The sequence below is a fragment of the Corythoichthys intestinalis genome, chromosome 13 (genome assembly GCF_030265065.1).
Source record: "Corythoichthys intestinalis isolate RoL2023-P3 chromosome 13, ASM3026506v1, whole genome shotgun sequence".
Taxonomy (NCBI): Eukaryota; Metazoa; Chordata; class Actinopteri; order Syngnathiformes; family Syngnathidae; genus Corythoichthys; species Corythoichthys intestinalis.
In genome coordinates this window covers 52,208,341-52,230,075 of record NC_080407.1, presented here as the reverse complement: position 1 = coordinate 52,230,075, position 21,735 = coordinate 52,208,341, and the positions used below count along the sequence as shown (strand labels likewise).

General features: G+C 45.0%; 4 protein-coding genes across 8 annotated transcripts; 1 reads left to right on the top strand and 3 right to left on the bottom strand.

The window, feature by feature from the left end:
- The first annotated feature begins 117 nt into the window (after nucleotides 1-117).
- On the top strand, nucleotides 118-3,849 carry LOC130928220 (kelch-like protein 33). Its single transcript, XM_057854584.1, has 4 exons — nucleotides 118-1,654; nucleotides 1,725-2,658; nucleotides 2,723-2,890; nucleotides 3,027-3,849. The coding sequence occupies exons 1-4, from the start codon at nucleotides 532-534 to the stop codon at nucleotides 3,547-3,549; spliced, it is 2,748 nt and encodes a 915-aa protein (XP_057710567.1). The 5' UTR covers nucleotides 118-531; the 3' UTR covers nucleotides 3,550-3,849.
- On the bottom strand, nucleotides 2,220-10,476 carry si:ch211-63p21.8 (kelch-like protein 33). Its single transcript, XM_057854614.1, is given in 5 exon segments — nucleotides 2,220-4,409; nucleotides 4,485-4,655; nucleotides 4,729-5,099; nucleotides 5,162-5,775; nucleotides 5,778-10,476. Coding segments are annotated over 5 exon segments (2,412 nt in total). The 5' UTR covers nucleotides 6,514-10,476; the 3' UTR covers nucleotides 2,220-3,889.
- Nucleotides 10,477-10,668: 192 nt separating this feature from the next.
- Nucleotides 10,669-14,271, bottom strand: ltb4r (leukotriene B4 receptor). Of its 2 annotated transcripts, XM_057854595.1 has the most exons (4): nucleotides 14,124-14,271; nucleotides 13,474-13,994; nucleotides 11,535-11,805; nucleotides 10,669-11,469 (listed from the first exon to the last, which is right to left on the bottom strand). In XM_057854595.1, exons 2-4 carry the CDS (start codon nucleotides 13,947-13,949, stop codon nucleotides 11,092-11,094), a joined length of 1,125 nt encoding a protein of 374 aa, XP_057710578.1. In that variant the 5' UTR covers nucleotides 13,950-13,994; nucleotides 14,124-14,271; the 3' UTR covers nucleotides 10,669-11,091. The 2 variants fall into 2 exon arrangements, with proteins under 2 accessions (XP_057710578.1, XP_057710577.1); XM_057854594.1 differs by lacking the exon at nucleotides 14,124-14,271 and having other exon boundaries at nucleotides 13,474-14,095.
- Nucleotides 14,272-15,979: 1,708 nt separating this feature from the next.
- LOC130928228 (leukotriene B4 receptor 1-like) lies at nucleotides 15,980-21,415 on the bottom strand. 4 transcript variants are annotated; one of them, XM_057854599.1, is made up of 6 exons: nucleotides 20,726-21,415; nucleotides 18,878-19,192; nucleotides 18,623-18,781; nucleotides 16,558-16,758; nucleotides 16,444-16,484; nucleotides 15,980-16,292 (listed from the first exon to the last, which is right to left on the bottom strand). In XM_057854599.1, exons 2-6 carry the CDS (start codon nucleotides 19,166-19,168, stop codon nucleotides 15,995-15,997), a joined length of 990 nt encoding a protein of 329 aa, XP_057710582.1. In that variant the 5' UTR covers nucleotides 19,169-19,192; nucleotides 20,726-21,415; the 3' UTR covers nucleotides 15,980-15,994. The 4 variants fall into 4 exon arrangements, with proteins under 4 accessions (XP_057710582.1, XP_057710581.1, XP_057710580.1 ...); XM_057854598.1 differs by having other exon boundaries at nucleotides 18,623-19,181; nucleotides 20,726-21,360; XM_057854597.1 differs by having other exon boundaries at nucleotides 18,623-19,178; nucleotides 20,726-21,357.
- Nucleotides 21,416-21,735: the final 320 nt, after the last annotated feature.

Here is a 21,735-nt window from a genome sequence, read left to right as displayed (position 1 = left end):
TAAGACATCATGCTAACTCAAAGTGCACTTTAGTACTCCAGCGAACCAACTGTTGGCTTCCTATCACAGCGTACACAACAACAGGTGTAAATGTGTTGTCTCACCCCACCCGCCTCTTGATCCTTGACCCAGATTCCTCAGCATTTGAATGCACAGAAGCAACATGAACCCACCTTGGCACCCTTGGGGTAATTAATAAAGATCCTGCAGTCTTATGGCTTAGGATCAAAATGCCCGAGAAGAAAGAGAGACCTTTGGCTGAGAACCAGCTGCCTCTGAGTCTATCTGGGTCAGATATAAACGCTTCTTTAATGTGAAGTGCCAGGTGTAACGTAAGCGCCTCAGACGGGTTGGAATTGTAATTAGCTGCCGTTATACGGTTTTGTTCTCGATATAGTTCACTCACTGAGATGACGACACGTACTTGAGAGGACAGCAAGGCGGCGGACAATCAGATGCAACCAGGAGGCGAGGCAGAACTTTAGGGTTGAGACTATGCGACAAGGGGACGTTTGAAGCTGACTGAGCTCAATGGAGGTGGAAAATCCACAGCCAGACTGGGAGCGATGGAGGAAGATAATGGAGCTGAAGGTAAGGCGTTGGATAACTGTGGATGTCGGCGAGGAGTCTGATGAGGAAGACGATGAGGGGCATGCCAAGGTGAGGAAGGATGATGGAGTGGATACAGAGTACCGGGAGGTGATAGATGAAGAAGTATGGGCTGAGAACTGGGGGGTAGAGGACAGAGATGCAGATATTGAGGGTGAAGAACAAAGCAGGGTCGAGAATCAGGGAGCATTCATGAATGTGAAGGAGGAAGAACAGGATCCTGTCCTAAAGAACCTCGTAAAACACTCTAGTCAAGAGCAGAAGGGGAATAGGGATTCTTTGGAAGGTTCAAGTTATACTTGGACTGATTGTAACGGTGAGAACAATGAAGGGCGTGGTTTCACTGGGTTGCAGAATGACGAAAAAAGAAGAAATAGTATGTTGGCAGTTTTGAAGAAGGGAGAACTCCATAGGAGGGTGAGTGCCATCTCACGGACAAACCGTGTAGAATGTGAAAAGGAGGAAGAAGAGATGTCAAGTGAGGATGAGGAGGAAAGGAGCTCAGAAGAAGGTGCAGACAGCATAAAGATCTACTGCAAAGATGACCACCACGTCGAGCTCTTCCGCACATTGACGGCATTCAAGGACTCGTCTCTGCTGGCCGACCTCACTTTGAGAACATACGACGGCACAAGGCTCCGCCTACATTCCAGCGTCATGGCAACCGTCAGCACCCTGGTCAAGAACAATTTGAAGCACTGTGTGGGTGAGGGAGAGCACAGGTACTCCATTTCCTTGGGTCCAGATGTGGACTTCCGTGGGCTGGAGGGGATTGTGGAATTCGCCTACACTGGACTTATATCCCGTTTGAAGGAGGACAACGTAGCATACGTGGAAGCTGCAGCTCAGACCCTGGGCGCACAGAGGGTGTTGCATTTTCTTTGTAAGCAGAAGGAGAAATCGTTCACTGCTACTGAAAAAGAGAACGAGGGAGGCATCTCGGATTCAGAACAATTAGCCATCAGTCTTCATTCAATCCGAAAGTTGTGGGTGGAGCGAGTGGGCTGCGATGTTGTTCTAGAAGCAATTGGAGCATCACTTCCTGGTGAGTAGCAAACCCAAACAACAACTGAATTAATTTCCTTACAGGTTATAGCTTATTGTCCCGCCTCTAGCCCACAGAATCATCCTGGCAGCCAGCAGCGACTTCTTCCGTGGAATGTTCAGCTCAGGGATGAAAGAGTCCACTCAGTCCCACATCGCTCTTCCGTTCCTGTCTGCTTCAGACTTGGAAGCTCTCGTCGGATCATCCTACAGTGGCGCGCTCCCGCTAAGCTGGAGTTGCGCGTTTGAGATCAGCAGCACCTCCATTCAGCTTCAGTACCAGCCAGCGCTCTCCCTGAGCCTGGACTTCCTCCAGCAAGAACTCAATCCGTACTTTTGCCTAGATGTGGTATCGTTCGCCCGAGCTTACCAGTTAGCACAGCTTCTCGAAGTCGCCGAAGATTATGTGTTGCGGCAATTTCAAAAGGTGGCGTGCACCTCCAAATTTAAGGATCTGCCAGTTCCGCAGCTCTCGAGATACCTGAACAGCAGCTCGCTTTGTGTTCCGTCCGAGCTGGTTGTGTTCACGGCTGTCGCGGGCTGGATCCGAGCCGAGCCCGAGACCCGATGTAAACTTGCCAGAGAGCTCATGAAAACTGTCCACTTCCCCCTTATGACATTTAAGGAATTCAAAGAAGTTCAGGTGGCGAAACTGTGGCGTCTACACGAGCTGGCCGAGCTCTATGAAGAAGTGCGGGAGGTGTTCTGCTCCAATGAAGTGGAACCGCAGAGCCGCATCTACTTGCCGAAACAGATTATAGTCTTGACCGGAGGCGATCAGATCTCCGAGGACCTGGGGAATCGCCGTTTGAGCAGAGAAGTCTGGTTCGGGAATTCTCTAATGAACCACACGGGGATAAGAAAAGCGATGGAGTGGAGGCTGCTGGGAGAAATGCCGGATCCGGCGAGGTTCTGCCATGAAGCCGCGGTGCTCAAAGGGAAACTCTACGTCTTTGGTGGGAAAAAGTACTACGGGACAGAAGACACCCTAAAGTCTGTTTACAGGTGAGGCCTGTTAAAAGGGGATTATCAGGGTTCAAATGTTTAATTTTTTTATCTTTCAACACAGGTATGACCTACTCCAAAACAGCTGGGAGAGAATGGCTGACATGACAAATAAGAAGGGCTACTTCTCAGTGGTGGTACTAGGCGATCACATATATGCCATTGGGGGGCGCTGTCACCCTGATTATACAGATAGTGTAGAATGCTTCTCACCTGCTGCTAACTCTTGGAGGTAAGAGCATCCAATGCTAATCTAAGCTAAGCTAACAAACGTTAGCTGGAAAGATGTCTGAAACTGGAAAAGTGTGAATGCTTATCTTTCAGTGCTATTGAGTTAACATTGAAATGCTCTCACATATCAATTTCAGCTTTGTTCGGCCCCTGGATCAGACCCTCGCTGGGCACGTGGCCAAAGTTTCTCGAGGGCAGATCTTCATTTCTGGTGGATTGAACAGCGACCACTGTTGTCTGGCATCTCTGTTTGTGTACCACCCAGAAAAAGGTAGCATCTACCTGGCTAATATGTCTGGAGGACGTGCTCACCACTGCATGGAGACTCTAGACGACCGTCTTTACGTCATGGGCGGGATTACACAGGACAATAAGCAGACGGCGATAGATCAGCTAGCCTGCGAGGCGTACGATCCCGATGCGGACTGTTGGACGGCTTTCTCGGCTCTACCCGTGCCTCACGTGGGGGCTGGAAGTGCCGTTCTGGAGGGGAAGTTGTACGTGCTGGGCGGGTACAGTCAAGAGGACTACAGCGACACCAAGATGGTCCACCGTTACGACCCAGCTCTGCGGAAGTGGGAGAACATGGGAAAGATGCCGGGGCCGAACAACGACCTGCGAGCGTCTGTGCTATTTCTGCCACCACATGTACGCACGTAGAAGGATATTTTGTACAGTCTTACCGTTTATCAGCATCAGAAGGTCGATGTCCTCTTTGTTTTTGTCATTCTTGCGTGTCTTCATGTCTGAAATAAAATGATGAATGCATTCATGTAGAGCAGGGGTCTCCAAACTGTTCCGCAAAGAAAACAAACAGAAGCCACAGCGGCCCTTATGGACTGGGTTGGAGACCCCTGATGTAGAAGAACAAACACAATTGTCTTGCCCTTTTGTCCTGCTACCTGAGTCGATCCATTTTATTTTACAATACATCCTGGTTGATAAGAACATATAAACAATAGTAACACAATCCAGATGTGATGTTTCACTTATTTCAATGCTAGCATCTCAAAGTCCTGGGTAATTTTAGCACACAGGCCCTAATGTCGGTAACAGCTGCTGGCACTTTTCCCATTCTCTCCCAGCGTTTTGTGCCACGGTTAAACCGGTGGACGAGCCAAGACTCGCTGTAATCTTCTTGACAGTACCCTCCCAGAATGTAGACATTCTCCTCTAAAATGGCCGAGGCCGCACCCACATGAGGCACGGGCAGAGGTGCGATTGATGTCCATGAATCAGCAGCTGGATTGTAAACCTCACAATTGAGCTGGTCGGTGTAAAACTTCCTCAGGTTGCACACGCCGCCGGCTACGTATAGACGGCCTCGCAGAGCCTCCATGCAGTGCTGGGCCCGGTCTTGATTCATATCTGCCATGCTGATGCTTCCCACCTCCGGGTCGTACATGAACAAGGAGGTAAGGCAAATGTACTGTGAGTCAAAACCTCCAGAGATGAACACCCTTTCGTCGAGGACAGTGGCAGCTTGCCCACTTAGTGGCTGATCCAGAGGATGAACAAAGCTAGGAGAACGACAAAACACGAAAAAACAAGTCAATATGTTATAAGTGAGTGATAATCTTCCATTTTAAGTTCACCTCCAGGTGTCCGCCTCGCTGTCGTACATCTCCACACTCTTCAAATTGGTATTCAGCTGCTCGTCTCCGCCAATAACACAAAGTTTACCTTTGTGCACAACTGCTGAGAAGCTACTTCGACATTCCTTCATGTCGCTGCATCTCCTCCAAAAGCCCTGCTCAGGGTCGTAGCTAGTGTGATAAGAAGAGATAGACGTCAGCCAGTGGGATGCACTTAAAGTGTGCGTGAAATAACCGTGTTCACCTGTAGGTGGATTTCATAACGTTGTCCCGGGCGTAAAAGTGACATCCTCCAATCACAAACAACCGCCCCCCAATTGTTGCAACTGCATGTCTGAACTTTGGTTTTTCTGGAATCTGGGCCAGCATCCTCCACTCAATGTCCTTCACAAGGCCGATTCCTGATCGCAGGGAGTTTAAAAACCATATTTCACGACTTGGTATGCGCCGGCCTACATCAGGGTCCAGCCGGTCCCCACCGACAAGGAGGAGGCAGTCTTTGGGGAACCTTACACGATGGTGATCCTGCATAGGGATGCTGGATCCGAATTCTTTAAAAGCAGCGCCCTGAAGTTGCACGTCTTTGGTTTCCATGCGCAGGTTGATAGCCCTGACCTAAAGGAAACAATGGAGTCACATGCTCGCCTTTGCTCACAGCTTTGGACGAGATCACTTACTTCCCTGAACTCTCGAAATGTCATAAGGGGGAAGCGAACCCCTCTCATCAGTTTGCCGGCAAGTCCCAGTCTTTCGTCAGGTTCCGCCTCCAGCCAGGAGACTAGAGCTCGAAAAACGACTAGCTCAGACGGCGCGCTGAGCCCATCGCTGCAGAGGAATTTGAAAAGCTTCTCAGCTTGGAGATCCTTAAACTTTTCAGTAGCAGACACCTCCAAAAAGTTTCGCAGCACGTAGTCATCGGCTTCTTCGAGGAGATCTGAGATCCCGTAAGCTTCGGCAAAAGAAGCAACATCCAAACAGGTACTCGCTTCCATTTCTTGCCGCATGAAGAGTAGGCAAAGCGAGACTGCCGACCGGAACTGAAACCGGAGCGCCGTACAGGCTAGTTCGAAAACGCAGTCCCAGTTAACTGAAAGCGTCCCGCGGTAGCAACAGCAAATCAAAGCGGCCATCTCTGGAGCTTCGTTGACAGGAAGGGCAATTCGGGCTTGAACTGATTCCCTCATCCCGCTGGTGAACATGCCTCGGAAGTAGTCGCTGCTTGCCGCCAGGATCACCCTGTGGACTGGCAGAAGAAGTAGTTCATTCCATTCTGAAGCATCTACAAAATGAGGGAATAGGACTGATGGTACAAACCGGGGAACAAAGCTCCACTGAGATCCAAAATGACATTGCAGCCCACACCGTCGGCCCACAACTGCTCTATGGATCGAAGGGTATGCCTCATCTCCTCAAAGGCAGGTTTCTTCTTCTGACCTGTCTCTGGTCCTGCAGCTTGCTCACAGATGTCCACTAATCTAGAAACTCCAAGTGCGCGTGCCGCTGCCTTGATTTGAGGTAGGTTCTCACCTGTTATAAGCTCCCCGGTATAAGCAAACTCAAGAATTGCCCGTAGCCCACAATGATCTACATCTGGACCCAGAAACAAGGACCACTGGTGTGGAGCGGTCTCACCCTCATCACGCATTTGAGCTTCTTTCTTAACACTCGCCTTGACGAAAGAACTGACAGCAGCGAGGATTGAAGAGTGAACATTGAAGGTGTTTCCGTCGTTCGTGATTAACGTCAGATCCGTGAGGAGACGCGATTCGAGAAACTCCTTCAAGACCTCGAACGTCTCACAAGGAAAGCTTTGGCTCTGATACAATCGGACACCATCCGGGCAACCTGGTTCCATCTTCTCGCCCGTCAGCCCCAATCTGGAGTCGTTGAAGGCCACGATTCTTCGCAACTCGCGCTTATCCTGCTCAACTCCAGCTTGTCCTTCTCCTAAAACTTGCTCTCTTCTTTCCTTCTCCCTCCTCCATTGAGCTTCCCATTCTTCTGGCAGGCCACTTGCACTCGCCTCCATGCGGATTAGACCAAAAACAACAAAATGCGTCTCGCGCTTTACACTCTGTCAGACTCAAAGCAGTCTGCTTCTACTCCCACGAAACAGCAACGAGATGCTATTCTAAGCGCGAGGCTCACTCAGATTTCATGCCGAGTTGGCACAATTGTGGCTTTGTGCGTCCAATGCCCCAGATTGAGTCAAGAGTTGTATTTTACAGTCCTGCAAACACTTTATTTGGAAATGTTCATACACTAAAAACATCAGTTTGGACATACATGTAGCAATTACTCAAACGGCATGTGATGAAACAGTGAGGAAGTGTGCTTTGAATGATGAAATCTTAAATTTGTTGCCAAAGAGATGTCAGGAACAGTTCTCTTACATTAACTCTTTCAGTGTCACCGACTGTGACGTGGTTCTTTTATCACTAGGAGTGGGAACCTCTTGGTACCTCACGATACGATACAATACAAAGCTCAATATAACGATGATCTGACGATATGGCGATAGGTCAGGAAATCATTCTAGGATATTCGACAAACAACTAATTAACAGAAAAACAAGCTTCTAGTGTGAATTGGAATGAGATTATCACGAGTAGACGTGTTCATTCGCTGCCATCCCTCCAACTTCAAACGGATTGGACGTCTATGGCCGTCAGTGGCAGTCAATGCCAGGCAATTAGGTAATTTTGGGCTGTTTAAGGTCTCACTGGAATAGCACCAAACAAAAGTTCCAGCATCATCACCTTGTCCAATGCAGATTCTTGACTCTTGACAAGGTGACTATGCTGGAACTTTTGTTTGGTGCCGTTCCAGTGAGATTTACAAAGATGACTCATCCACTCAATGTCATGTGGATGAGTCTTTCTCCAAGGAATGCTTTACCAGTTTTAGCTCTGTGGCATGATGCATTGTCATCTTGGAAAATGACAAACATATTTTCAATTGAAGGGATAAGAAAGCTAAAATTTCAATGTAAACTTGTGCGTTTATTGAAGATTTAACCACAACCATCTCCCCGGTGCCTTTGCCTGACATGCAGCCCCATATCGTCAAGGACTGAGGGAATTTTGATCTTTGTAAATCTCACTGGAACAGCACCAAACAAAAGTTCCAGCATAATCACCTTGTCAGGAGTCAAGAATCTGCATTGGACAAAGTGTCAAGAGTCGAGAATCTGCATTGGACAAGAGTCAAGAATCCTTGTCAAGAGTTAAGAATCTGCATTGGACAAGGTGATGATGCTGGAACTTGTTTGGTGCCGTTCCAGTGAGATTTACAAAGATGACTGCCTGAAGAAGACTTCAAAATTCCTTCAGTCCTTGATGATATCGGGCTGCATGTCGGGCAAAGGCACCAGGGAGATGGCTACATTGGTCAGAAACTCATTCTAGGATATTCTACAAACAACAATTGACAGAAAAACAAGCTTCTAGTGTGAATTGGAATGAGTTTAATCAGTGGTGGCAACATTCGTTCATTCGCTGCCATCCCTCCCACGTCAAACGGTTTGGACATCTATGGCCGTCAGTGGCAGTCAATGCCAGGCAATTAGGTAATTTTTGGCCAGTTAAGGTCTCACTTGAACAGCACCAAACAAAACTTCTTCCAGCATCATCAACTTGTACAATGCAGATTCTTGACTTGACAAGGTGATGATGCTGGAACTTTTGTTTGGTGCCGTTCCAGTGAGATTTACAAAGATGACACATCCAGTCAATGTCATGTGGATGAGTTTTTCTCCAAGGAATGCTTTAACAGTTTTAGCTCTGTAGCATGATGCACTGTCATCTTGGAAAATGACAAACGTATTATCAAGGATCTGTCCAACACATGGAATTAATGCATCCCAGCTCTAACCCGTCTGTTGTGTAAGATATCCAAGCAGATTTTACATTCTCATCCCGGATCATCGTTAGTGGCCTTTAAAATACCAAAGAAGCTACCAAGGGTGGAAATGGGAAAATAATTGGGTCGTCATAAAGGAGGAGTTCCTAGGTTACGTTATAAAAGTATTACGACCAATGACTCCGCAGTAAAATGGAGATTGGCTTACTACGTGGCTAACGGTCCCAGTGATGTTGAAGCTAAGTCTTAATTTATAGCTAAAATTGATAAAATAAAGCAAGACCATGTACATTGTATCCCTATATTGGGTCTCATTTATTTTGTAGCTATGGTTTAGGGTTACGATGTAGGATTCGGGTACAGGTAAGTATTTCAAGTAAAGGTAAGTATAATTATTTGTGGTAAGCATATGTGTACTTTTGTTCTTTTCTTTATGGAGTCTTTTTGTAGAGCTTTGCACCAATGAATTAGCATATGTTTGGCTGTAGTTGTTGTCCATTGAATTTTGTTTTGTTCCACCTTAAACGTTTCAGCTTCCAAGGCTAACACATGGCTCACATTTTGGTTAATGTATGTATTCAGCTAAAGCAATGTCGAAAATGGCCTCCAGGATAACTGTCTATTTGCATGTTATTCACATAAAATTTAGGAATGAAAGCTAAATTAGCGTCTCCTACTATTATGCATTTTTTCTGGCTTCTAATCTCCATTGTTTTATCTTTCTGGTAGAATTTTCATGTCACTTTCGTGCCTTTTCTGTTTTCATTTGGTGTGTTTCTTGTTTAGTTCAATGATGTCTCTGTCTTTTGTTCCTCTATTTCTATTTTTTTCTCCTTCATCTGTTTCTGTTTAGTCATCATTATCTAAGTCTTGATTTTATCTCTTCTTCTAAGTCTGTTCCTGATTCATCCAACATCATAGTCAAGAGTTAATCTCATTCTGCGTCTGCCTTTTCCATTTCTTCTTCTAATTCTCCCATATCTGGGTCTTCTGTGATCATTTCCAATTCTTCCTGTAGTAACGTGTGTTTTGTCTTTTTCTTGTGTTTCTTTGGTGTTTCTATTATTTCTATGTTTTTCTCTCCTCTTGGTTAGGGTTAGGGTTTAGGGTTAGTTGTCAGGAGTCAAGAATCTGCATTGGACAAGATGATAATGCTGGAACTTTTGTTTGGTGCCGTTCCAGTGAGAATTACAAAGACATCATAATTCCCTCCGTCCTTGATGATATGAGGCTGCATGTCAGGCAAAGGCACTGGGGAGATGGCTGTGGTTAAATCTTCAAAAAATACACAAGTTTACACTGAAATTTTAGACAGCTTTCTTATCCCTTCAGTTGAAAATATGTCATTTTCCAAGATGACAATGCATAATACCACAGACCTAAAACTGTTAAAGCATTCCTTGGAGAAAGACTCATCCACATGACATTGACTGGATGAGTCATCTTTGTAAATCTCACTGGAACGGCACCAAACAAAAGTTCCAGCATCATCACCTTGTCAAGAGTCAAGAATCTGCATTGGACAAGAGTCAAGAATCCTTGTAAAGAGTGAAGAATCTGCATTTGACAAGGTGATAATGCTGGAACTTTTCTTTGGTGCCGTTCCAGTGAGAATTACAAAGACTGCCTGAAGAAGACATCATAATTCCCTCAGTCTTTGACGATATGGGGCTGCATGTGAGGCTAAGGCACTGGGGAGATACCTGTGGTTAAATCTTAAAAAAAATACAGAAGTTCACATTGAAATTTTAGACAGCTTTCTTATCCCTTCAATTGAAAATATGTTTGTCATTTTCTAAGATGACAATGCATCATACCACAGAGCTAAAACTGTTAAAGGATTCCTAGGAGAAAGACTCATCCAGTCAATGTCATGGTCTGCAAATAGCCTAGATCTCAACCCTATTGATAACCTGTGCTGGAAATTGAAAAAAAAATGGTCCATAGCAAGGCTCCGACTTGCAAGGATGATCTGGCAACTGCAATCAAAGAGAGTTGGCATCAAATTGATGAAGAATACTCATCAAGTCCATGCCTCAGAGACTGCAAGTTGTCATAAAAGCCCCATATCACCAAGGACTGAGGGAATTTTGAGGTCATCTTCAGGCAGTCATCTTTGTAAATCTCACTGGAACAGCACCGAACAAAAGTTCCAGCATCACCACCCTGTCCAATGCAGATTCTTGACTCTTGACACCTTGTTCAATGCAGATTCTTGACTCTTGACAAGGTGATGATGCTGGAACTTTTGTTCGGTGCTGTTCCAGTGAGATTTACAAAGATGACTGCCTGAAGAACACATCAAAATTCCCTCAGTCCTTGATGATATGGGGCTGCATGTCAGGCAAAGGCACTGGGGAGATGGCTGTGGTTAAATCTTCAAAAAATGCACAAGTTTACATTGAAATTTTAGACAGCTTTCTTATCCCTTCAGTTGAAAATATGTTTGTCATTTTCTAAGATGACAATGCATCATGCCACAGAGCTAAAACTGGTGGAGAAAGACTCATCCAGTCAATGTCATGGCCTGCAAATAGCCCTTGATACCTTTTTAAAACGATATCTCGATTCTTGGCAGGAGCATATCGATAACATTTTGGGATACAAAGTATCACGATATATCACCATTTCGATATTTTGTCACACCCCTTTTTATCACTAGTTGACGTATCATTCGTTTGGGAGGGTGGGAGGCTAATGAAAGTATAGAAAATTACAACAATCATTTTCTTGCATCCTTAACTTGCTATTCTAACGGATCAACACTTGCCAGAGTCTTAAGTTCGGGCTCTTCCGTCTCTCTCCCATTGGCGCCATCTCCGTGCCTGCTTCTGAAAGGCTTCTTGAGTTTGACGGACAGCGTCTGCAGAACTGAGGTGTCCTCTCGCGATGAACTGGTGGTACGTCCGCTGCGGGTAAAGGTTGAGCTCCTGCTCTCCGAATAGGTGGCTTCAAAGAGCTTGCCCATGAAGTTGAGGCCGGCTTGGCGGATGTGGGCGCTGCCAGCGAAGACGTAGAGAATCGGGTTGACGGCGCTGCTGAAGTAGGCGAAGGCTGTGACGTTAGGACGGGCCCGGCCAGCGGCATCCATTATGGTCTTGCTGTCCTGCAAGAGGCCAATTATCTGGGCGAGAGAAACAGAGGGCGCTTAGCTTCACGCCTGGGAAACTTGACGATTGACGGAATCACCTCGATAACGTTGACGATGTGATACGGTAGCCAGAATACGGCGAAGGTGCAGATGATCATGAAGATCAGTCTGCTGCCTTTGCCCCGACGCTGGAACATGGCGCTTTGCAGACGGCAGATGACGGACGAGTAGCAAGTGTTGATGAGAGAGAAGGGCACCAGGCAGCCCATGATGGTCTCGAAGGTGTACTGGAAGACTTTGTGGCCTACGCTCCGCCAGTGGTACGGGATACAAAATGCCAGCGGGATGTTGGGATATACTCTCAGATTGCTACGGACAGAGGAACACTGCGATAAAGCGGCACTGCGCTCGGGGCGTACGTACAGTGGGGCAAATAAGTATTTAGTCAACCACTAATTGTGCAAGTTCTCCCACTTCAAAATATTACTGAGACCTGTAATTGTCAACATGAGTGAACCCCAACCATGAGAGACAGAATGTGGGAAAAAAAACCAGAAAACCACATTGTTTGATTTTTAAAGAATTTATTTGCAAATCACGGTGGAAAATGAAATAGGTATTTGGTCAATACGAAAAGTTCATCTCAATACTTTGTTATGTCCCCCTTGTTGGTAATAATGGAGGCCAAACGTTTTCTGTAACTCTTCACAAGCTTTTCACACACTGTTGCTGGTATGTTGGCCCATTCCTCCATGCAGATCTTCTCTAAAGCAGTGATGTTTTGGGGCTGTCGTTGGGCAACACGGACTTTCAACTGCCTCCAAAGATTTTCCGCAGGGGTTGAGATCTGGAGACTGGCTAGGCCACTCTAGGACCTTGAAATGCTTCTTACGAAGCCACTCCTTTGTTGCCCTGGCTGCGTGTTTGGGATCGTTGTCATGCTGAAAGACCCAGCCACGTCTCATCTTCAGTGCCCTTGCTGATGGAAGGAGATTTTCACTCAAAATCTCTCGATACATGGCCCCATTCATTCTTTCCTTTACATAGATTAGTCGTCCTGGTCCCTTTGCAGAAAAACAGCCCCAAAGGATGATGTTTCCACCCCCATGCTTCACAGTGGGTATGGTGTTCTTCGAATGCAATTCAGTATTCTTTCTCCTCTAAACACGACAACCTGTGTTTCTACCAAAAAGTTCTATTTTGGTTTCATCAGACCATAACACATTCTCCCAGTCCTCTTCTCGATCATCCAAATGCTCTCTAGCAAACCGCAGACGGGCCTGGACGTGCACTGGCTTCAGCAGGGGGACACGTCTGGCAATGCAGGATTTGAGTCCCTGGCGGTGCATTGTGTTAGTGATAGTAGCCTTTGTTACTGTGGTCCCAGCTCTCTGTAGGTCATTCACTAGGTCCCCCCGTGTGGGTCAGGGATTTTTGCTCACTGTTCTTGTTATCATTTTGACGCCACGGGGTGAGATCTTGCATGGAGCCTCAGATCGAAGGAGATGATCAGTGGTCTTGTATGTCTTCCATTTTCTAATAATTGCTCCCACAGTTGATTTCTTTACACCAAGCGTTTTACCTATTGCAGATTCAGTCTTCCCAGCCTGGTGTAGGTCTACAATTTTGTCTCTGGTGTCCTTCGACAGCTCTTTGGTCTTGGCCATAGTGGAGTTTGGAGTGTGACTGACTGACTGAAGTTGTGGACAGGTGTCTTTTATACCGATAGTTAAAACAGGTGTCATTAATACAGGTAACAAGTGGAGCCTCGTTAGACCTCGTTCAAAGTTATACCTGTTTGACAGTCAAAAATTTTGTTTGTAGGTGACCAAATACTTATTTTCCACTCTGATTTGGAAATAAATTCTTTAAAAATCAAACAATGCGAGTTTGTTTTTTTCCCCCCTACATTCTGTCTCTCATGGTTGAGGTTAACCCATGTTGACAATTACAGGCCTCTCTTATCTTTTCAAGTAGGGGAACTTGCACAATTGGTGGTTGACTAAATATTTATTTGCCCCACTGTAAGGGACTTACCTGCGGTAGAAAGGCATGGGTATGGACAGCAGGAACGCCAAGACCCAGACTCCAAGTAAGAGAATCATGAGCGAGCGTTTAGTCCGCATCCTCTGGGATAAAAACGGCCTGGAAACGGCCAGCCACCGATCCATGCTCATCATGCAGATGAGGTAGATGGACACGTACATGTTGACGTTGCACAGGTAGTGAACCAGCTTGCAGCCCGCCGAGCCGAACTCCCATCCCCGCCCGCCGGCGAGGTAACGGAGGAAAACGGGCGCAGTGAGTAGAACGAAAGCATCGGCCACCGCCAGGTTGAGCACCAGCAGGCACGTCACCGAGCGCTTGCGAACGCGACAGACCACCGACCACACCACGAAAAGGTTTCCCGGGAAGCCCAGCGCGAAGGCCAAGGTCAGGATGGCGATGCCCACCTGGGCCGAAGCGTTTATGGGAAGAGAGAAGCTGGATGAATTGGAAGAATTGGACACCATCGCTTCCTCCGCTTGAAAAGTGACTTCTGCTTATGTGGACTGCGCCTTTCATAGACAGAACAGGAAACAGGGTACAATAAATAACGGCAGCAACGCCAGTATCACATTTCAACATCGGTATTTCACAACGGCGACTGGTACGAACATCTGCAAGTACAAACAAAATAAAGTTACCTCAGTAGAAGAGATGGATGTTCTCGTGGCTGCTGTGAGAACACTATTGGTGACGATACAACCTGGTGTTAAGAAACCGATAACGCAAGATTCTTTGTCAAAAGCTGTTGAGTCAGATGAGACTTTTGGGGTCAACACTATCGGAAATGTCATGTTTTTGTCAGTTTGCAATGTTTTGATGACCTCATTCAACAACATGATTCAAATGTAAAAAAAACTTTCCATTGTTTTATTTGGAACATGCCACGTTTTTATAAGACAACATGGAAAACAGGCATGTAACAGTCTTTTCATCCCTGTTGTTCATTAACTCATTGCCTGCCACTGACGGCGCTGGACGTCAATTTGTGATAAATGTACTTAAAGCAACACTAGGTAACTTTTCAAGCTCTATAAAATATTGTCATATCATTTGTGATAATATGTCGACTGACAACTAGTTGAATTTGAAATTTCAGGTGAAATTACTCTGGGTATTTGCTGTGTGGAGATACAGATCTTAGCCCCGCCCAGGTTGGTTTGGGGACATTTCGGGGACACTATCAGGTCCTGGTCACAACAAGTCATTTGTGGACATTTAGGGGGGGGCGTGTCCTGGTCATATCGGCTCTTATGTGGACATTTGGGGGTGTGTCTTAGTCATGTCTGGTCATTTCATGTTGATTTTGGGACGCTTGTTTTTTTGCCATTGAAAATAAATGGGTAATTTGGACGTCCATGGCCGTCAATGGCATCGACATCCATATGTGTCTATGGAATCCAAGTATATTGGCATAAATAGAAATCGACAAACATGGCCGTCAATGGTATTAAAGTAAATGCCATTGAAAATGAATGGGGAATTTGGACGTCCATGGCCGTCAATGGCATCGACATCCATATGTGTCAATGGAATCCAGGTATATTCGCATCAACAGAAATCGACAAACATGGCCGTCAATGGTATTAAAGTAAATGCCAATTAAAATGAATGGGAAATTTGGACGTCCATGGCCGTCAATGGCATCGACATCCATATGTCAATGGAATCCAAGTATATTGGCATCAATAGAATTGACATACATGGCCGTCAATTGCATCTGTCTAAATTAGCCCAATGCAATGTTAATGCTATTGGAAATGAAGGGAAATTTGAACTTTGCATCCCATTAACAATGAACGGAAAAGTTTTTGGCAAATTTCTGGGGAACCGTAATTTTTTTCCAAATTCTGTATACATCTTTTATGCCCCTCACCGTCCCGGAATTTTTTAATGTCCAAATTATGTGATTTGGTCAAAAATTGTAGGACTACATACATCTTGAATATTTTATTTTTTATTATTATTTTTTTTAAATCGGTGAAAAATCAGCATTTACGAGCGAATAGATAATTTTTCAGGGTCGTTCGAAAAATTCCCTGCGTTGCGTGAAAATTCCGGGTGTTTCGATATTCGAACGGTGCCGATCGGTCAAACGGTTCGGGCTGTGTGGCGCGCCGAAGAAATCCCATTAAAAAAAAACAAAAAACAAAAGCAGAACAACATTATCTGGGTCTTTTTTCCCAGATGGGTTGCTAACCATCATATGCTAATGTTTAGTCAAAACTGGATTCGTTAGCTTATGACTATTCACCCTTCACACAGTCACGGGAAGTAGGAATGTTGTTTGATTGATTTTTGATTGATTGATGATTTTACAACACTGTGCGGGTGTTCGTTGTTCCTCATGGGAAATGCAGTCTTCCTTAATGCAAAACACTACCTTTTTTGTCCACTGGCGTCGCTAAAATCAACCAAAACTGAAAAGTTACCAAAAGTTGCTTTAAAGACTATTAATTCAGTTTTTAAGAGTAAATTGGACGGACAAGACGAACGCCAGCCTCGGACGGCGTCACGTCTGTAGCTTCAGCGCTTTAAGAGCAGAGCTCGAGTTGGACTCCACAACTTTTTCCTTCAGCATAACGCCTTCCGCTTCTTTGTCCTTGTCGCGGCTGTTCTGGCTGTTCTGACGACTCTTCCTAGTAGCCGAGTCCAGACCGACCGCCTCGAAAAGCCGGGCCATGAAGGCAAATCCTTCGCGGCGGATGTAGGATTTTCCGGCGAAGAAGTACAGCACCGGGTTGGCGCAACTGCTGATGAAGGCCACCGAGGATGTGACGGCACGGCCTCGGTGCCAGATTTTGGCCAGCCTGTCAGGCAGAATTAAAAACTTTAGATCCGGAGCTAATCAAGACAGGGAAAAATCTGAGCAAGCCCCGTGGCTGAAAATCCCCAGTTGGAAAGGAGACAATAAGATGCCTCTTTGACTGAAAGAAAACAAAACGACACGTGAATGCTTACGTTGTTTTCGCAGAACCCTCGGGACAGAGTGCCCATGTGACCTAAGAGACAAGAAAAAAAAAAAAAAAACACTTAAAATGACCTTGTTCATTGCATGTCTCAGTACATACGTACATGCACAATGTTGACGATGTGGTAGGGTAGCCAAAAGACGCAGAAGGTCACCACAATGGCCAGAATGAGTTTCTCGCTGCGGATGCGTCGGCGGAATTTGGTCCGGCGGATGCGGAGAAGGATGCAGATGTAACTGACGACCACGATGCTGTACGGTATCAGGAAGCCCAAAACCAGCTCCAATGTGTATTGGATGACAGTCTACGCACAAGAAACAACGTCGGGCTCAAGAAACAGTGCGCAAGGCGTAGACGGGTCGATACGGGTGTCAAATGCTAGGCCTAAAAATTATTCATTTGCAATATTCTTATTTAAAAAAACAAACAATTCAAACAGAAAAATGCTCAAATGAAAGCGTAACTTGGTAACTTTTCAGTTATGGTCGATTTTAGCGACGCCGGTGGACAAAAGCGGTAGTGTTTTGCCTTAAGGAGGACTGCATTTCCCATGAGGACCAGCGCACACCCGCACAGTGTCATAAAATCATCAATCAATTAAAAATCAATCTCCCGGTCACCTGCAGATGGATTACACAACATTTTTGTTTCCAGCGGCTGTGTTAAGGATGAATAATGAAAATAATGCGTAACTAGCCCTGCGAGCAGGACTTTTTTTTTGGGATGCTAAATACATTTTGCTTACTCTTCGATGTAATGTCAAAAAAGCAAGAAAATAATACATTATATGTGTACGCTAAATGTCTGTTAAATATGTTTATTATGCTTTTCGAACAAATATTTCCGGTGTATTTTCTGTTACCCTGGTAAACATATCTATTTGGATTCAAGTATTTTGAATCCAATTGGATCACTCAATGCTTCGTTATCGATTCGGCCAATTTCTTTTCGGTGTTTTTTTTTTTTTTTTTTTTTAAACGGTAAGACTTTCAAATTGGCCATTTCAATTGCCATGAAAAAGTAATAACAACCTAACAATAATGATAATAATTAAATTGGCCATTTTCATTTGCCATGAAGAAGCCTTAACCCTAAGCCCTAACCCTATACCCTGACCCTAAACACCAAAAAACGCCCAACTCTGGTACCCCGCACAGGTCAGGCACATGAATGAAAACTCACCATTTTGATATATGCAAATTTTGTTGAGTTTTTAAGCATGTTCAGAACTTTAAATTGGCCATTTTCATTTGTCCTGGAGAAGCCCTAACCCTAACCCCCAAATAAACCCGACTTTGGTACTCTGCCCAGGTCAGGCCCATGAATGAACACTCACCATTTTGATAACTTAACATCTCATATGTCTCATGAAGAGTCTCACCGATTTTGAGGAGGATCCAACTAAATGCCTTGGCGCAATGGTCTCAAACGTGCACCCTGGTTTTAACATCTCATATATCTCATGAAGTGTCTCACCAATTTTGAGGAGGATCCAACTAACTGCCTTGGCGAAATGGTCTCAAACGTGCACACTGGTTTTAACATCTCATATGTCTCATGAAGTGTCTCACCAATTTTGAGGAGGATCCAACTAACCGCCTTGGCGCAATGGTCTCAAACGTGCACCCTGGTTTTAGACAGAAATGCCATGTTTTTCAACATTCAATCCAAAATACCAGATTTCCTGTTGGGTTTGGAAGATGGGTGCAAGAATCATTTTTGCGCAAGGTATCGACTCCCCAAATTTCATTGCTCTACTTTGAAAAAACCTAAATGGAGACGCCTTTTTTAGAAATTCCAAGGGGGCGCCACTAAGCCATGTTTTGTTATTTTTTCACAACGTTGCCAAATTATCGAAATCTTTGCGAATCCGCATGTTTGTGCAAATTTTGGTGAGTTTTTGAGCCTGTTAAGACCTCCGAATTGGCCATTTTCATTTGCCATGAAAAAGGAATAATTATCCTTTGCAGAACAATAGGGCCCTAATAAGGTAATGAACCCAGTTGTGGCTCAACAATAGCATATGATGGTTAGCAACAGTGTGGAAAACTGTTGCTAACTCCCCATCACAAGGTTGAAAAGTTACCTAGTGCTGCTTTAATTGAGGTTTTGTTTTTTGCCGATTTTAAAGTGACAAAAACAATCCAAACAAATGGAAATTAACTCACGTGAGCGTCCCTCTCGTGGAATGAATCACAGATGTCGCGCTCGTTGCTGGTCTTCACGTCTCGGAAAATGATGGCGGGCACGGAGGCGACCGCCACCAGCGCCCACACGCCCGCCAAGGTCCACGTCACAGTCTTGCGACCCAGCAGGGCGGCGACGCGCTGGGGCCGCAACACGGCCATTAGTCGGTAGAGGCTCATGACGGCGATGAGGTAAATGGAGGCGTACATGTTGGCCAGGCACAGGTAGAAAAGTACCTTGCACATGACCGTCCCGAACGCCCAGCGCTTCATCACCAGGTAGGCTACGAAGAACGGCGTGAGAGCCATGAGGGACCCGTCGGCGATGGCGAGGTTGAGGATGAGGAGTGTGGTGATGCTCTGCTTTCGGGCGCGGGCCAGGATGCTCCAGATGATGAAGAGGTTGCCGGGGAAACCCAAAAGGAAGACAATGCTGAGGATGAGCGCGCCCATGGTGGTGGCGGCCGTGCTGTCCACGATGCTTTCGTTTTTCAGCGGGTGCGTCGCCGTGCTGTTGGCAGGCGCCATCGGGGCGCGGCTGCTAGAAAAAAACTGTCACAATAACAACAATAACACAATAACAAAAGAACAATTGGCTAATTTACATAGAAAAAGTCCGCTAGCTAAATGCTATAAAATGCTTTTTTTTTATTTATTTTTTTTTTTTAACAATGCTCTTAACAAATGGTCCAGACACATATTCCCACAAAAAAACGGTTTAATATACCTATAAAAACGAATTAAAAAACACTAGCTCAAACAAAAACTAAGCTTATATTGGTCTTAACAGGGAGCGGTTGGATTCAGTCTTGTTAATCGACGGACTAGTTCGAATAATCGAGTCATCGGATAAGGAACATGAAAATTTAAAATACCTGAGCTGATTTTTTTTTTTAATTATTGAGGATGTACAACAAAAGAAAAATTGGCTAATTTACATAGAAAAAGTCCGCCAGCTTAAATGCTATAAAATGCTTTTTTTTTTTTTTTTACAATGCTCTTAACAAATGGTCCAGACACATATTCCCACAAAAAAACGGTTTAATATACCAATAAAAACGAATTAAAAAACATTAGCTCAAACAAAAACTAAGCTTATATTGGTCTTAACAGGGAGCGGTTTGATTCAGTCTTGTTAATCGACGGACTAGTTAGTTCGAATAATCGAGTAATCGGATAAGGAACATTTAAAATTAAAATACCTGAGCTGAATTTTTTTTTTTTATAAAGGCTCTATGTACAACAAAAAAACAATTGGCTAATTTACATAGAAAAAGTCCGCTAGCTTAAATGCAATAAAATGCTATTTATTTTTTTAAATTTTTTTTACAACGCTCTTAACAATTGGTCCAGACACATATTCCCACAAAAAAACGGCTAAATATACCTATAAAAATGCATTAAAAAACATTAGCTCAAACAAAAACTAAGCTTATATTGGTCTTAACAGGGAGCGGTTGGATTCAGCCATGTGAAAAGAGGCAGACCAGAGGGCAGTGTATCCACCCTAATCAATAAAACTAAATGCAAACACTTTCAAAATAAACCATTAAAACGCCACAATAATTAAATGAATACTTGAAGCAACAAAATTTAATTCGAATATTTTTTTTCTAATCGAATACTCGAGTTAATCGATTAATCGTTGCAGCACTAAAAAGATATGATGTCTAGCCTCGTCAATGTGAGGGGTGAGCCAAACGGGTCTTAACATGGACTCCTAATTCCTGAGTCCAGACCAGACATGCTTGAGGTTGAGCAATATTTAATTCTTTCCTGACATGTAACCTCTACGCAGAAAAGCTGCCAATTCCAAAATGTGTGCCCCCTCCAAAAAAGAGTGAGGAAGGTCACTCCGGTCTAGTAATGTTATCCTTGGTCAGGAAGCGACAGATGCTCAGAGCTAGCTTTGAACTAAATCTGATACGCCAACACTCACTCTCACATTGCGCAATCAGATTTGTCTTCAATGAGGGAGAGTTTCAGTTTCCTATGAGTCACAACCCTTAACACGCCCCGTTCACTCGTAGCACAGGTGAAACAGTCAAGCAAAGACTCTTGTCAAGACAACTAATGAAAACTCACCTGTTAAATCCCAAATGGAACAGGACAGCGCTCGAATAGTATTCTGAGGATGAACACTCGGCGGTGCGGTCTTCCTAACCTTTGCACCCGCTCACGGGCCCGTCGAGGTGTCGCGCCTGCTGCGGCACGCAAGGTTTTGACGGAGGAGGAGGTGCTTCAATCTGTATCTGTCGACTCCGCCCACAATCTTCTATAAACTACACTGTTAGATATATGACGTACAGGTACATAGCTCAGGGCCCAAGAAGGCTTAAGGTTTGAAATGTGCAGAAAACACAACGGTAGGGAAAAAAGGGAGTGCTGATGGAATTATAACTATAAGTAACACTGGAGGTGTCTCTGGACATCTGGAACATTCACGAACTTCTACTTCTGCTGATCAAGATCCACAAGCTCTGACTTAAAGGTGAGTTCCTGCTCTGGTCTTAGTTTATGGCTCATCTTCCAGTGTCACCACACCTGATGTTCCCACCCACACCACTCAGAAAGATGATGATCTACATGCTCACACTGCTCATCGGTCTGACGTCCAGCCACATTAGCGAGTCGCCCTCTACCTACACCCCTCCAGCTCCAGTTTTGATCCCTGAGGGCGGATTAGGCATTAATGTGACTCAGGACTCCTACCAGGCCAGAGAGAATGACAACATCACTCCGAGTTGGAAGTTCACCATCCATCCCAACGCATCCCTCACCTGTGAGCTCTTCAGGGAAGGCGAGGTAGCCGTCCTTTTTGATTTATGAGAAGGCGCAGAAGTTCCTACGGTCGCCGAGGGACATTTAAGAGACCGCACGCAGTTGGATGTGAACGCTCTGAGACGGGGGCGATTAGTTTGCAGCTGTCCAGACTGTGAACGCGTGTACAAGTGAAGACCGGCGGCCGAACTGAGTCTGGAAAATTTCGAGTTATTGTTACAGGTAAACCTGAAAAACAGCTAATTGTTACCTCGCCTTCCCGGAGTCTCGGACGACCACCGACTCTGACTTTTCATTATATGAATTAGTTCAAA